Source organism: Dromaius novaehollandiae, chromosome 9, assembly GCF_036370855.1.
Source record: "Dromaius novaehollandiae isolate bDroNov1 chromosome 9, bDroNov1.hap1, whole genome shotgun sequence".
NCBI lineage: Eukaryota > Metazoa > Chordata > Aves > Casuariiformes > Dromaiidae > Dromaius > Dromaius novaehollandiae.
Genome location: NC_088106.1, coordinates 12,906,381 through 12,918,972, shown reverse-complemented (window position 1 = coordinate 12,918,972; position 12,592 = coordinate 12,906,381). Strand labels below are relative to the sequence as shown.

The window sequence follows — 12,592 nt, the reverse complement described above, 5'->3', positions numbered from 1 at the left end:
TTTCAGTGTGCTTTTGAGGGAGAAGTAACTTTTATTGACAAGGAACTACATATGCGGTAGAGAAACCTTCTGGCTGCCGAAGTGTAGAGCCTTCCTCGAAGGCAGGGCATTGGGGCTTTGGAGCGAGCACAACGCTTGCATTCAGGCCAGAAGCCGTCGCCACTCCGGCTGCTAGAGACCAGCATGCGAGGGCCGGCCTTGCACGCGGTGTATATTTTGTTAGCAGTGCACGTGTGAAGTGCAGCTAAGTAAAACAGCCCCCCGCGGCCATGTTGGAGCCGGGGCCCTCACGGCCCCCCCCACCCCGCAGCTGCAGCCCCGCCCGCCGGGGCCTAGGGCGCGCTGGCCGCCGGGGCTCGTCGTGTGAGGCCCCATTCCCTGCCTGCGATTGGCTGGGAGGAATCACGTGCGGCGGGAGGGGGCGCGGCCTGGGGAGGAGCAGGGAGCGAAGCTGCGGTTACCAAGGCGACGGGAGGAGCCGGCGGGGGCTGCGGGGCAGGTAGGCCGCGCCGCGCCGGGGCCGGAGCTGGGCGCGGAGGGGCCGCGCCGGGGGGCGGCCGGTGCCCAGGTAGGAGACGGCCGCGCCGGCGGGAGGCGCCGCGCTGCTTCGGAGCGGGCAGGCGGGAGGCGGCTTCCTCGCTTGCGGCGCTCGGAGGGGCGAGCGCTGCGGGGCCGGGCGCGGCGGGGCTGCGTGCGGCGCTGTGCGCGCTGCCGGCCGACGCGCCGCGCCTTTCTCGCTCTCTAGGTTTTTCAGTGATGAGGCTGAGCAGCGACTCCTAACCATGGGCGATGTCCTGGCTTACGAGGCTGAATTGCTTGGACTAGTGAGAGAGGTTGGTCTTCTTTCGTTCTTTTTTTCTTTTTTTTTTCATAGTGCTTGCATTGAGGAATGACGTGTTGTGACTGTGATCTAAATTCTCTAGTTACTTAACTGACAAAATATTTGCTTCTCCTTGACGTCATACTGACTTCTGTCACGCTCTGTGAATTCAAAGTGCTCCATGTCCATTGAAGGCCAACAGTCAGCCGCTGAATCAGACTAGGATTTTCTGTCGTTCCTTGTAAACGAGGCCTTTGTTAAAGGAACAGGTAACTTGATTGGATCCACGGAGAGCTGCAGGGCCCAGCTCTGACCTGTGATACCTGTGAGATCCTCTAGACATTACTAAGCTACATCATTCCACAGGTGTGTAAAATCAGAGGCTCTTAGAGCTTTTGCTAATAAAGCCCATACTGAAGTTGTGAGACCACTAACCTGCATGGTTTAACGCCTAAGCAGGATCATCCAACTGGGCACTCCTCTACCCGTACTGCCCATGAGAGGTAGGATCAGAAGTTACTTTAAAGTAGGAAATAATCCCATAAAAAAGACAGTGGGAGACAAACTTTTAAAGAGTGGATATCTCTCTAGTAGCCTGTTCTCCTGACTTCCAGATAAACTGGCTAAAATGGGAGATTTATTTACTCAGTATGATTTGGAGCAAGAACACGAGCTGTGAGCTGTCTGCTCTTTGTTGCTGCCTTGTTCCTTTGATCAGCACGGTGTTCATTGCCTGGTTTAGGGCCTTAGGTGAACAGCAAACCAACAACCTTCCCCCCCCCCCACCAAAATCATATGCTGTGGAGGGGAATCACTAATGCTAATTTACCATTAAACCATTATTGTACCTAGCTTTCCACATACTGTCTGTTGAAAGACTGGACAGCTACTCTCTGTCTAAAGAGTCCACTAAATGGCAAAACATTGCTAAACCTAAAACTTTTTGTGCGTCTAAGAAAACAAATCTAAAAAGAGTTCTAAGTACTTAATCATGGATATGTTAACAGTGAAGGATGGAAACAGTTCCTGTACAGGTTCTTTGTGGCTACATTGGTCGTACAGATCAAGTTTGCAAGACCAAATGTGATGTCTTGCCTCAGCAAGCAATAACTAAGACTTCTGAGATGGGGGAAAAGATCGCATGTAATACAGTAACTGTAAATGTTACAGAGAGAGAGGACTGTCTATCTCTTTTTTCAAAAGAACAATGCTTGATTTGCTAGTTGTTAATTTGGCTTGCTTGGACAGCTTCAGATATTATGAGTAATCTGACTTAGAGTTGAAACTGTCTGACTGTTTTAGAGATGATGTTTATGTGTTCCTTAAGAATTCTGCCTTCTGAGAACATTATTTACAAGGAATTCGTTTGCTTGTTTCTTCAACTGAGATGTTGCGTTAACAGATTCTAATTCTCTTTCTTCTTTGGTTGAGTGAAGTTATTGGATAAATCGGGACATCCTTCCTTCAGAGAGGGTGTGCTCTATTGTCAGTATTACTGTCTAGGATGTGGGAGGGAACTCAGTTGAGAGGCAAGATCTTCTTACTGTACGAGACACCAGTTCTTACTGTATTCCTGTGCAGTCTTTGGCATTTACAGACCATGCAACAAAGGAACTTTAAAGGACTCTGGTGATTCATGGGTCACTCTTTGAAGCATTATTAATCTATAAGATTATTGTCCTATGTTTTTCTTGTAGTATTTGGATTTTGCTGAATTTGAAGAAACAGTGAAGATATTTGTGAAGGAATGTAAGATAAAAGGGAAGCCACTACCTAAATCAGCAGGTGTTTCCCTGAGAGATTCAAAAGCTTTGACCATTCAGGTAATGCATCATTGGCACTTATTTTGGGTAACTAATACTCAAAACAGTTAAAGGCCACTAACCACCTTTTGTTTTATTACAGCAGTTGAGATTATCTTAAGTCTCTGAAATGATTCTTGATTATTTGGAGAAGGCTGCTAGCAGTCCTTCAGTGCAGGAACATTCACATTTGCTTTTATGCAGAACTCCACTCCTTTTGAACCTGAGGGAGTAGATTTGGTTCACACTATTTTAGGTTTTTAGCTTGCCATACTTTGAAAAGGCTGAATTTTTCAGACACTGTAGGCACTCTTTTTTCCTTATAGTATCATGGACCGCAAAACTCATTAGACATGCCTGAAAATTTAGGCTTTGCTTCTTGCATTGATGGCTTATTCAGGCTCTGAAAGAGGGTAAAAATAGGCAGAGAAAGAATATTTAGGTGGTCTTTGAATGGTAAGAGATTTTGGATAAAACTTTAATTGAAAGTCTTCAGATGGTACTTGAATTCTTCACTTACTAACCCACTGTTGGAAAATGTAGCTCTTCTGTGTTTGTTTTTTCACTGAATACTTTTTCACTGAATGCTTTTCCCTTCTGCAGAAAGATCTGCTTACGGCATTTCAAAATGGAGAGCAGAAAGTTTTCTTCCGACTTTGGAAGGAGCATATATCGTCTTCAGTTCGAGATAGTGAGCCGGTTGCTCAGAAGCTGGAGTTCTATCTTCACATACACTTTGCCACCTACCTCTTGAAACACTCTGTGGGAAAACCTGTAAGTTTATTTTATAGTTTGAACTTAAGATTGCTTTTGTTTATTTTACTTCATGTATTTGTCTTTGGCATGGATGAGGATGGGGTTCTTGGTAAGGATTCCCAGAATTCAGATCCAGTCTTTGGGCAGCGGTCTGCATTTTAGTTGAAAGCAGGCCCTTGTATTGTGAAGTACAGAGATGAAATTTGTAGGTGTCCTTATCTTGGACGTCCTGAAACAATTTCATTTGGAAAATATCGGCATGCTGATACTTTCACCTCTTTAATTGTATTCTGTAGGAAACTCTTAAAACACTTCTTTTGCTTTTAGTTTGGGCCAAAGCCATTTGTTGAGAGATAAACATTTGTGATAAAATGGGAAAGTTGAATCTTGACCAGCTCCCTGTACCATATTTGAAGGTATCATTCCTAATGGTCATAAAACAAAATCTCCGTTACATAGGGCTGGGATATCTTAGGTGATACATTTATGATGAAGAGACATTGAAGTAGCCTGGAGCTGCCAGATCTGCCAGGCTCCTGCTTTACTCCTGTCAGCTGCTTACAGAACTGCTTGGATGCCTTCAGCGTGTGTTTTCCAGCCTCTGACTAAGGTGCTTTTGGTCTGTTCTGTGTGCCAGCTCACCTGGAGTCCTGCTAAACTGGCACAGAGATGCTTGGGAGAGATCAGTGTTGAGCCAGGCAGGATCCAGCAGGGCTTGTGCTTGATATAAGGGGATTTACGGCAGGCTCCTCAAAGGCAATGCTGGACTCGAGCTATCACAGTACCAACCTGACTGTGTTCCCCCACAGTTCTGAGTGTTGTGCGTACATCTGACTGGGGTCTGAGTGGAGTAGGAGTATGTTTACCGGGGCTGCTGACTTGGATTGACACCATGTGAATGCATCATATAGCCTCCGCATCCAAACTCACTCAGCTTCTCTATATTAGTCCACAGACAGCAGAGAGTTGTCTGCAAGGGTTAGTAGTAATAAGATGAAAAATGTACCAGAAGGATTTTAGTACTAGGGTTTATCAGTGGCCTGTGTGAAAACAGCTTTTTGTAAAGCATATGACTTTAATAGTATCTCTTCTGGGTTTAGTACAAGCCTTACTGTGAAGCAGGTCTTGAAATGAAATGTTGTCCAAGAAAATAATACCCTCAGTCCAGCTTTTGATACTGCATATGGTTATTGATCCAGTGATTTCCCTCTCCTCCCCCGCCCCCCCCCCCCCAATGCTGTATGAGTGGATTGTACAGTTCTGCACTTTTCACTGGAATGAAGCATGTCTAAAGTCAAGTGGGTATTTCCTCTCTGCTTTGAGTGTGGAAATGACACTCTGCTTTAGCAATCTACCCTGAAGTGGGCAGGAATAATTTACACTCCGGAGCAATCACCCGTCTCTTCCTTTGCTGGACCTGGACAACAGAAACAACAGGCATTTCATTCTGAGTGGTGGAATCAGGATGTAATGCTTTGTAGTTGAATAGGTGTTGCTTCTTAGGTTGACTGCATTACTTAGATAACAATTATTCTTGGATTTCAGGCTTGAAATTGATGTTGGATTTAGGTCTCTACTTTAATTGGTCAGCCTTATTGTGCATTCAGAGTAGTTGTCTTCAAAATGAGTGTGTTGCTTTATCTCCCAGGACAAAGCTGAACTTGAGGAAAGGATTTGTCACTTTAAAACATACCTAGAAACAAAAGGAGCTGCACTTAGCCAGACAACAGAGTTTCTTCCCTTCTACGCTTTGCCTTTTGTTCCTAATCCCATGGTACATCCTTCATTTAAGGAACTTTTCCAGGTAAGTATGTATTTTGCAGAGGTGTTTTTGACTGATTTTTCTCATTGGGTGATAGATATTGCATTATGTTTAGTTTAGTAATGGCCTTTATTGTTTCTTTTAACAGAAACTGTACAATCATAAAACAATATATTTTCTATTGGGGAAGGGTTGTGAGAGTGCTATCAATAACAGAGTACTGGCTTAAATATATTTTATATTGGCTTGTGCTGTAGATGCTGTACTGTCTTTATGTTCATAGATAAGAATTGCTGCCTCTCCTTCCTTTCAACACAACCCTGAAATATACGTCCTTCTTGGAATCACTACACAGTAGTTTAAGTCCATTTACTTATATTTCTACTGCTTTAAGGTTATTGCCCAAGATATGCTGTTATGTGTTTATGTATCACTGATTTTAGAATATGATAATTAGGCATAAGAAACTGAAGCAGTTGCATTTCATGTGGAAGAGAGAAACTCAAATTTATAAATAATCCTGTACCCGAAAATGAGCATGTAACTGTTTCAGTTTAGATAACAAATTGGTGTTTTCTGCGTTCTCAGAGACTGAATGTGTGATTGTGGAGACAGTATCTGGAGCTGTGATTTGAAATTCCAAAGTATGAGTGGTGATTCTTGTGGGGAGGGTACTGCCACCATTCATCTTGCTGATAGCTTATTCCTGCAGTTTAAAACTGCACCTTAACTTCTTGGCCCTGCTGAAAACAGCTGTTTGTGCAGCTGCACTTGGATTGGATCGAGGAACTGATCTGCTTTACTGCATATGAAGGTGTGTGTACACAGCTTCCATGTACACACACACACACACACACACACAAATTTGTTTGTAAAGATATGTAAATATATATATATATAATATTTTGCAGGATTATATACTTAATATGCTTCACTGTCCTACCACATGAGTGTTGTCGTGGCTCATCCAAGCAGCTGTGGGCAGTCACTGTGGTGGGAGGGAGATCTCTTTAGCCTGCATTGCTGCCAAGTGCTTTTTGACATCAAATCAAAGCTTAAGTGATACTTACCCTAGGGTTGACTTTAGATGTACCAGCTGATGAGGAGCTCCAGTTAACACCAAAAAAGGCATATACTGCCATTTTCCTTTGGGACGAGTTATAAATAATGAGGCGTGCTGGTTGATCTCAGAGACAGGGCGTGAATACTCTTTTTATTAATTACACTTAGCAGCTTTTTTTTCCCCAATGTCTTGTCTCGGACAAGACCCTCAGGTTTATTCATAGTAACTCAGTGTCCAAGCTCTCAGTCCAGTTACTCATGTTTTCTTATGGGAACCGTACAACTCAAATTCCTGTTAGTGTTGAAGCACAGATCATTTTACGTTTGGGAAAAAACAGCATAAGTCACTAATCTACTAAGCAGTGTTCTTGCAGTATTTTTTTCCTTGGGTGTCTGCTGCTTTATACAGCTGGAGTTTTTGGTTGTTTGTTTAATATATCTTGAAAAAATAAGATACACTCCTTTCTGTAAGAATCATGGTTCCTTTGGTAATATGCAGTGTACTGTAATGCACCACTGTCTTGATACTGAATTGATAAACGTGACAAGTATAATCCTGTATGCTCTCCAATTTGGTAAAATCAGGCAAATTTGAGCTGCAAGAACAGCTTGCAACATGCATGCGTACGTATATAATATATATGTATATTCATGTATATACTCATACATACAGCAGTGGATTTAAGAAGCTCCTGCTGCTTGTTGAAAAATACTGCTTTTTCACCTGATGGCTAGCTTTTCATCAAGCAGAAACCAGTTTAAATGAAGGTTTGAAACGGAAGAAATGAGTAATCAAAGCGATTCGTAGATGTAATTTTTTTTTCCATAACGATTATTTCCTCATGCTTACAAGACAATTCGTATCAGACAGAGGGAAGACAAGATTTCGGTTACTGGCTGATACGTTAGTCCATTTTTCATACATGAGTTGTTTTCTGCTCCAAATCCGTTTTAGAAATGTTGTACCCTGATCACTGATGTCATGTCATGACCTTTACAATAGTTTTTGACAAAATCTAGAAGTCCCAGATCTCATCAAGAGTGAAAGATTAATACAGTGATTTCTTTTTGAAAACTGAAGACTGGAAAATGATTTATTTCGTGCTGTCTAGGAATAATACTAAATTCACTTCTAATTTCAGTGTGTGTCTGAGTAGTTAGTAAATACGTTCACTTCAGTAATAGTGAAGGACAATCTTTTCAGTACAGTGCTGGCCGCTTTGTTTACTAGCGGGGAAGGTTGCTGCAATCCAAATAGTACGGTCAACATAAGTGTACATATTTGGTGCAGAGCTGTCATCTTTTGTTTTTCTTTTCAAGGATTCTTGGACATCAGATTTAAGGACAAGATTGGAAAAGTTCCTGTCTCTGACTCTCAAAGCCAGCCAGACACCCAGGCTTCTCACTTTATTTGTATCCTTTTGAGAAAACACTTTAAAGATCATTAGAATTATTGTAAAGGGGCACTATAACTTACTGGAAGTGTGTGCTGCTAAGATTTATTGCACAATTGCAGTAACATTACTGCTTGGTGTTTTTTAGGGTTAGGAAATGTTGTTTACAGTCCACATTCAGAAAAGCTACTTGAGCAAGTTGTATCAGTGTATGGATGCGTAGGAACCTGCATATTTATCATATAACCATTCTTTACTTCCATGTATAAAGTACAGGATGCCCGAAGGCACCATCCGGACGTGACTTCCTTCTTAGCACTTGTAAAGCTGTTAGTCTTTTCATTTAGCCATTTCAGGGGCTAGCCGGATTTTTTCCAGGACTTTCAAGGGTCCCAGAAGTTATTATTTTACTAAGGGTTGTGCTTCAGACTTTATTTTCTTCTAATAATATTGTTTATGCTGTGTCATCAGCCTAATGGTGGAGTACCTAGCTGTATGACAAGATTGCCTTCTCCATTTTTGGTCAGTACAGTTAAGGGCAAGGAAGGGAAGACTAAACTGGAGTCTTTGAGTCTTTTTTTTCTTTTCCTTTTCTTTCTCTTTTTTTCTTTTCTTTATGGTGTTGAGCTGGAAATGTTATTTTTCTGCTCCATTCCTGCTCATTTGCCAGGGTGGGGGTCAGTGATCAAAAGTGACTGCTTTTACTCCTGTGTTATGGCCTCTTGGTGTGGAAATGTGGCATAGAAGAGTTGAAGAAAATTTTCTCTCTTCTTATTCCTCTTTATGGAGTCATGGACTGGATCCTGACTGAGTGCTCAAAATTTCTTTGGTATAAAGTGCCCTAAACCATTTGCATGTTCTTTTGTTGATTTTATGTAAAGTCAGCAGTTTGACTTTTGATTTTGGTGTTAATAGTTTAGTTAGTTTAGTGACCATATTTTATATATCAGGACCAAGACTGAGTCTAGTGTCTTCAGAGGTCAGAAAAAGTCTCATGTCTTCGTACAACATCCTGCACTTGGCTAGATGCCTTATGAGATTTTTATTTATGTATTTTTGTGTTTCTATGAAGCATCAGGCAGTGACTGCTTTCTAGGACAATAGGGATATTTGGCTTGGTTGGGTTTCCCAATTGGTTGAGTTTCTTGGTCTGTGTAATATGGCACAAACACTGAAAGGACACATTTTCCTGAATTGCTCCTACCCTTATACAACAGAAGGAGAATGGACAGTGCAACAAAGGTGAGTGTTGAGATGTGGTAAGGATGTTCCCTAGGATCAATATGTTATTGGGGGCTATAGTTGAGGGGAAGGTAGGCCTAGGATGACAGGGAAGCTAGAGAAGCATGGCGAAAAGTCCTTTGAAAGCAAGTTCCCTGTCCTGGTGATAGTTATTGCTGAACTGCTTGAGGTCAGTAGGGCTGAGCACAGGCACATAACTAGAAATGGCAGGGGGCCTGGTAGCAGGGTTTGTATTTTAAGCCTGTTCTGTCCTGAAATAAAATTGTGGTAAAAACAAGTGGAGAACCCTGTACAAAGTGCATACCAACTCTCCATTTTTAGTTAGGATTAAAACACATTCCTCAGATTCCTTTCCAGTATCTGCTTACACCTATCTGCATCTTCCTGATTTGAAATCTCAGTCAGTTATTCTGAAGACTATTGGATCTTTTTAGAGAAAACTGATTTTTCGGATTTTTTTTTTGCCTCTTCACTCATCTGATTTAAACTCCTAAAATTGTACATGTTGGTATTACCTGAATAAGAATGCGCTAATTTAAGGATGATTTTCTGGTGTGTTGTGTTTTTAGGTAAGCTGTTCACAAGCACTGAGGTGTCTAAGTGACTTAAGTTCATTTAAAAAAAAAAAAAAAGATAATTTGAGCACTAAATCTCATTAGATGCTGATGGCACTTGAAGTTTGTGCCTTTTAAAAATCAGTTCAACAAGTAGAACTTAGGTTCCTACCTCCCTTACATTCATTTTTTATTTGACTTTCCATGTTCAGTTTATTGGTAGGGATTTATATGAGGCCAGCTTGGAGTCCTAAAATGACTTTTCCTGTTGAGTTTGGTTTAGTCCGTAGTTTTACCTTGAGGATTTATTATTTGCAGATTGAATTAAAAAGAAAAAGAGGTTCATGTCCCAGTGTGAGTTGCAGGCATTTGCTTTGTTATTTTGTGCTCTGTGTTGCATTAGACTTTCACTGAATAATAGTGTTATCTTTGTAGATCTTTATTTTCCAAAAGTTACTCTCTTTCCCTTGTAATGAACTTTTCTGAAGGGAATAATTCCATACTGTGATTAAGAAGAAATAACTACATGACTGAGCCTGAATTATTTGGGGCCTAATTATTTTTTATTTGAGCAAGTTCTGAGCTCTGTACAAGTAGAGATTGTCATGGTATTGAACTCGTGTGGGTAAGCCTTCATTTGTAGATCTGTTATGTGTCTTGGAGTTTAAACTGTTATGTGTCTTGGAGTTTAAATCAGTCTGGATTTTTCTTAAAGGTTATTTGAGGCCTGTCTCACATGAAGGAGTATTGGATCTGAGAGCTCAGCTTTGCAGTGTGCTTCTCAGCTCACATGAGATTCATAGTACGTACTCACTGTTGGAGAATGTTTGCTTTATCATTGAAGGAGAAATGCAAACAAAATTAATAGGTAACACATGAACGAAGAGCAGTATGGCAAAAAATCCTGAGAACAGCCATTTGTAAATCGTTGCCAGTCGTTAGTCTGACATACTGAAGCACTTTAAGTTTGGGTAGGATGGTGCGTATGCTCTTGAGGATGTTCTAGAGGGTTTAGTGTGTTTACCTTTCCTGATTAACCTGCTGCAGTATCTGGCTCTTCATCAATTACCCCCCTCCCCCTGGCAAAAAAAAAAAAAACCCACAACTTTGATGACTTTGAAAGCCATCTGTGTGGCAGTTGTGCTTACCTTACAGCTGTGCCATATGTCTTCAGTTTGGCTGGACAGAGAAGAAGAATTGCAAAACGGCTGGCATGCTGCATGGAAAGGTTCAGACTTCTGTGAATCCTGTGTGCAAACAGGAGTGGAGAGAATGAAGTATTCGGAAGGTGCTCAGCTCCTGTTCCTTCCATTGCCTCATTACAAATCCGTGGATGAGTTTTTAGCCGCTCTCCCACTTTTGGGGGAAGGAGAGGGTGGGAGGAAGTGTGTCAGGCTGTTGCATATGAGAAGGTAGAGTGTGACCTACCTATCTGTCGAGATTTGCTGTAGTCTGAGTGGATATTAGCATGGAGAGATGTCTGCTCAGAATATGGACAGTAATTAATATGGAAATGAGGTGAGCAAGCAGGAGGTAGGGGAGCTACTGTCTCTTCCAGGAGAGAAGTATTGGGTGGCAGCTAAGGAGCCCTGGTGTCTCACAGCAGCTCTTGGGACCTGCAGTTCCCCTGTTGAGAGATCCACCTCCATCTCATACAGGAACTCAGCTAGGCCAGGATCTGTGCTTCTAGCAAAGGATGTGAGGGTACGCTGAGATTAAAGAGACACAGAGAGTGCAAACTTAGATGTATGCTCGAATGTGGGTGAGTTGCTGCAAAGACGAATCTTTCACTTGAAAAGCTTATTGTGGAAATATGTACATATGTGTAACTCCATGGCACCACAAGGGAACTAGAGTCAAGACATTAAAAAGGCTTGGGAAATGAATACAGATAATTACATACATGAGGGAATAAGAGCAAATCAAGAAAAAAGGTAAAAGCATGCAGAGGTTTAGGAGATGCCTCATGCCAGCATCTTCATTTGGCAGTGTCACCAGCTTTACTGTGTATTTTGTCTTCCTAAACCAGAAGGTTAGTCCTCTGCTCTTTATTGTCCTTTCTTTCCCTCTGCATATGAATAGTGATTCTGGTAAGTCATGGGCCTGGTGCCTTTTTTTTTTTTCTTCTCTCCTTCTGTATAGGCTTACCATATTATAAATTGGCCGTAGAAATCATTTGTCCATGTTGGGAGCTGTGACTGGGATAGAGAGAGAGGGATCCTGTTGGGGTGCAGTTTGATCGCTGCTGCAAGGTGACTTAGATGCAAATTGCCTCTGAAAGCCACTCCCTTTCCTTCTCCCCTATCCTGACTCAGGTTGCAAAGATTTAGCATTTTAAGCAAGCAAGCGTTAATTTTTACCTGGAGCGGTAGCTCCCTCATCTGGCCACCCAAATGCTGATGTTGATTATGGGGATCAGGCAGGAACGTAAGAGGGGGAATAGGGCAGTGTGGGACCACCTCTTTCAGCAGCAGTCTGTACTTACCTCAGTCACAGTGGCAACGACGAAACTGTCCTATCTTTTCAGTAAGAGAAACTCTTCTATTTTGAAATTTTTCCTTTTTCTGTAAAATTACTGATGTTTGAAAAGACGATGATGTAAAAATGCAAGCTGTGTCAACGCTTCATAATTCCTCCCTTTAGCTCCCTTTTCTGAAGAACAACCAGTGCTCGTAATTGATAATTCTTTGGTTTAACAGGCAAGGGATAAGTTGGATCCTGATTCTTAATTGCTGAGACTAACATTCATGAGCTGTATCGAGTTTTGGGTAGGTCGTTCTTCCTGCTGACTGTAACTGCAAGGGGGAACTGGAAATTTTTCCCCACTAGGCTATGAAAAGCAAGCAACTGATGAGTAGGTTTATGTTTCATAACTCTGATGCTTCAAACTTTCCTCTGAGTGAAAGTCACACTCTGGATATAGCCACTAGAAATTTCTGAATTGAATGAATGTTTTGTACCATAATGGAATAAAATGTATTCCAATTTGTTCATCCAGACAAAGGGAGTAAAGTGCTGAGGGGAGAATTGTTTTGTGCAATGGGTGTTCTTGGAATCTTTGTTAGCTTAAAATAATATTCATGCTGCGGAGCTACGTCATGTTAAAGCTGTGGTAGCTGTTTTGCGGTGGCGCTTGTGGAATCAGAATAAAATCAAAGCTGAATGATGATTATCAAGGAAAAATAATTTGGGTTGTCTTT

The 12,592-nt window shown here is 41.7% G+C and overlaps 1 protein-coding gene across 5 annotated transcripts in view; it reads left to right on the top strand.

The window, feature by feature from the left end:
• The first annotated feature begins 395 nt into the window (after window positions 1-395).
• ARMC9 (armadillo repeat containing 9) overlaps window positions 396-12,592 on the top strand; it is a 74,124-nt gene continuing 61,927 nt past the window's right edge. For 3 of the 5 annotated variants that reach the window (XR_010390480.1, XM_064516749.1, XM_026093478.2), the window contains exons 1-7: window positions 397-499; window positions 746-833; window positions 2,518-2,643; window positions 3,226-3,396; window positions 5,027-5,182; window positions 7,523-7,615; window positions 8,814-8,838. Coding sequence is in view for 4 of the 5 variants with exons in the window: in XM_064516749.1 (XP_064372819.1) it covers window positions 783-833; window positions 2,518-2,643; window positions 3,226-3,396; window positions 5,027-5,182; window positions 7,523-7,615; window positions 8,814-8,838 (622 nt within the window). In the remaining variant the exon portion in view is untranslated. Of the gene's footprint in view, window positions 569-745; window positions 834-2,517; window positions 2,644-3,225; window positions 3,397-5,026; window positions 5,183-7,522; window positions 7,616-8,813; window positions 8,839-12,592 lie in introns of all 5 variants that reach the window. The other 2 variants (XM_064516750.1, XM_064516748.1) reach the window with 2 other exon arrangements.